Source organism: Rhinopithecus bieti, unplaced genomic scaffold (assembly GCF_001698545.2).
Source record: "Rhinopithecus bieti isolate Rb0 unplaced genomic scaffold, ASM169854v2 scaffold_9997, whole genome shotgun sequence".
In the NCBI taxonomy this organism is placed as follows: domain Eukaryota; kingdom Metazoa; phylum Chordata; class Mammalia; order Primates; family Cercopithecidae; genus Rhinopithecus; species Rhinopithecus bieti.
Window position 1 is genome coordinate 493,422 of NW_016806398.1, and position 3,696 is coordinate 497,117.

Genomic DNA, 3,696 nt, shown 5'->3' on the forward strand with positions numbered 1-3,696 from the left:
AAAAAAAAAAAAAAAAAAAAAAAAAAAAAAAACCATCAGATCTTGTGAGACTTACACACTACTATGAGAACTGCCCTCATGATTCAAATTATCTCCCACTGGGCCCCTCCCACAACACATGGGATTTATGAGTGTACAATTTGAGATGGGATTTGGGAGGGGACACAGAGCCAAACCATGTCACTAACTATACATAAAAATATATGTCTCTCTCTTTCTCTCTGTCTCTCTCTCTCTCTGTGTATATATATGTCTGTACATATATAAATACATATATACATATATATGTCTGTTCTTTTGTTTTCATTTTTTGTTTGCTGATTTGTTTTTTTATTTTGTTTGCCCAAAAGGAAAAAAAGGATATAAGACCAAATCTTGAAACCAGAATAGGCAGTGGCAGATCTACACCATTTACTCTGAGTTGATGATAAAGGAAATCTTCAGGGCGAGTGCTTTCTGACAGCTGTACCATACTGGAGCTTACCGAGATTAGGATGCAGAAGAATGCTTTTTGCATTGCCTCTGACTACAAATTAATCAGAATGTATAGAGTAGAAAAGAACCCTTGTTGGAAAGTATGCCAGAGAGATAACACACATAGGTGTGCCTCAGGGACACAGCACCTCTAGGATATGGTCTTCCATAGCTCCAAGCAGTACACATACCCTACAAAGAAGCCCAGTTGAATGCTCCGAGGAAACTCTTTCATATATTCTTATAGAAAAAGCCTTTCTAGTAAATGATAACTGGTAAGTTAACCCCCTCCAAATGTGTCAACACATTCTTAAGTAATCTTCATAGGTGTAAGCCTCTCTAGAAGAGTTTGTGCATGTCTCTGATGAGTTAAATAGATGATTCTAAACAGATTCAGATTTTTGTGGGTTCAGCAGCCAAATGTTATATTGTGGGGAGGTAAGGTTCTTTTGTCTGCTTTGCTTTTATTTTTTCCTCTATTCTCAACCTGTCAAGTCTTCTATTGACATTTTAACTGTTTCTGGCAACTCCTCTTCCTTTTCCAAGTCACTTATATTCAATCTGCTGGGAAACAAAAAAATAAAATAAAATAAAAAGCAAATAACCAAGCTTGCTAAATAAAGTGTGTTTAATAAGATGTCATGAAACCCAGCAAGAGAGCCAGGGAGTTTGTGCCTTCATTAATTAAATCGAATCTACAAATATTCACTGGGCTTCCGTTGTGCAAAGCCTTGTGATGATCCATTAGCTATGCTTGCTCTAGGCAATAAAATACTGGTGTTCGGGGTCTGTAACATTTGAAAAGTATACTTCTCTTTTCACGAGGCTTTTTAAATGTCTGAGTTATGGCTAAATTATGAATGGTCAATACTTTTAACTTTGGACCTCTAAAGATTTGGTTAATTACAGAACCACTCTGCCTATGTATATGTGAATTCTCTATGACTCCCAAAGTCTCAACACATGTAATCTCTTGTTTCGTCCACATTTGAGCTAAGGAAGGTTGGAATGTTTAGCCACATCTTAGAAGACAATGAAAGGGACTTATAAACAGGAATCATTTCAAATCCTTTAAAATAATAGACTAGAATCGACTAATTCATTAGGTCAAAGCCCATGCCTTAAGCTTCTGTCCAAGCATCAAATAACTAGTTTTTAGATCTCACTTATTGCCATACCTAAGATCCCATATTGGAAAGGACACTGACCCAGGAATCAGCAGTTCTGGACTGTAAAATGAAATCTGTAAGAAACTCATAGGCAAGTACTTCTGAATCCCAGGTTTGTCTCTTTTCATCTGTGAGATGAAGATGATCATATCTACCGCATAGGATGAAATGATGATATCCCTTAAAACACTATTATTAAATGAAGTATATTACCAATTCCCTCTGCAGCCTTGGGCCTGACAAGAGATACAGCAAAATCCTTTCCTCCATTGTAACAGACTCCTGCTTGCCACTTTACAGACCTCTCTCTGTGCAGCGCATCAGTAAAAACCCAAAGATAATAAGAAACACTAAGAAGGTATCCGTATAGGCCATCTCCCTGGATGCACCACTCACCTCATTCCTTTCACACTAGCTTGGGCAGGAAAAGCAATTCTGGGAAAGAGTTGTTCAGAGCCTCCCTGGGAACCTTGGTGTGTTTCTCTCTTGCTGGCCGCTGCCTGGCCTAAGGTCACGCACAGGGAAGAACACCAACTCCATCCAGACTCCTTGCAAGAATTTCAGTGATGCATGCTAAAGACAAACAGATGTGCACTTTCTCCTCTTGAAGTCTGAGGCCAGACACCAGCTCCACTGGAAGTGAGGCCTCTCTCAGGGGCTCAGACAGCAAGCACCCTAGAGTCCCCTCAACAGGGTAGGATCATATGCCATGGCTTTTGTTTTATATTTGGAGATGTAATAGAGAGATATGGGTGCTTAAGAGGCTAGAGTAGACAATCCTGGGTAGATTTCTGACTCTGACAGTTTCTGGCTATGTAACTTTGCTAAATGCATTTTTCTTATATCTAAAAAGGGGATGGCTACTGCTGTAGTTGGAGTGCTTGTCCCCTCTGAAACTCATGTTGAAATGTAAGTGCCATTGTATCAGTATTAAGAGGTGTGGTCTTTAAGAAGTGATTGCGTCATGGGGACTCCACCTTCATGAATGGATTAATGCCTTTATGCCACGAGTGGGCTAGTTATCCTCAGAGTGGGTTTTATAAAGCTAGCTCTGCCCTTCATACTTTCTCTCTTGTTGAGCCCTCACCCACCATCACGTATAACATGGCAAGAAGGCCCTCACCAGGTGCTGGCATAACGCTCTTCCATTTCCCAGCCTCAAGAACTGGAAGAAATAAACTTATTTTCTTTATAACTAACCCAGTCTTAGGTTTTCTGTTATAGCAACAGAAAATAGCCTAAAATGGCAACCTTTTGTAATGATCTAATGGAATAACGTACAATGCACATTAGTACCTTGCACAAAGTACATGTCTATAATTTATTAATCTTCTCATTCCACTAACCTACCTAGCAGATCCCATGGGAATTACTCCATTCTATGCAAAAGTTGACAATAAATAAAATCTTTGGGGCAAGTGCTTTCTGACTGTTGCACCATAGGAGCTCACAGAGATGAAGATGAAAAACAAATGTTTTGTTGTTGTTTTTGCATTCCCTCTGACAGCGAACTCATCAGGTTGCATAGAAGAGATAATTGACCGGTGCTAATTAGATTCCCTGCTGCCCTCTAGCCTTCTAACCTTTGCTCCATGGTTCTCACATGGCTATCCTACCATCCATCCCTCTTTGCCCATGGTGGGAGGGAGCAAAGGATGTGTAGTGTGGACAAAGATGCTGCTCCCTCCCATTCACAGAGCCCTTCCTTATGAGAAAGGAGAGCAGCAAAGATGAGATAGTCATGGTGATTCCCTTCCCACTTCCAGGAGTCAGCTCTCTCATTCTCTCTTAAACCCCTGAAGAATCCTCCTGACTCAGCTTGTTATGACCTTCAAGAAGGATCCATGGTCACTGCCTATTGAGAGTATTCAGCAGATATTGAGGGTGTAGGTAAATGGGACATTTTACAAGTCTGTAAATGGGCCACACAATGCTCTGGGGATGCTCCTTTCAAAATCAGGAGACCTTTCAGTGGTACTAGAATAAACACAGTGGCTACAATATGAGTACTCATCATAAGCCAGAGTACTATGTTAAATATATTATAGCCATT

The 3,696-nt window shown here is 40.2% G+C and overlaps 1 protein-coding gene across 1 annotated transcript in view; it reads right to left on the minus strand.

Annotated features, from left to right (window-relative positions):
* Window positions 1-2,803, minus strand: part of DELEC1 (deleted in esophageal cancer 1) — a gene marked incomplete at its 5' end in the record, with an annotated part of 52,256 nt that extends 49,453 nt beyond the window's left edge. Inside the window, 2 exons of the mRNA XM_017876002.1 lie at window positions 1,857-1,993; window positions 2,748-2,803. Of these exons, the coding sequence (XP_017731491.1) occupies window positions 1,857-1,993; window positions 2,748-2,803 (193 nt within the window). The remainder of the gene's footprint in view (window positions 1-1,856; window positions 1,994-2,747) is intronic.
* Window positions 2,804-3,696: the final 893 nt, after the last annotated feature.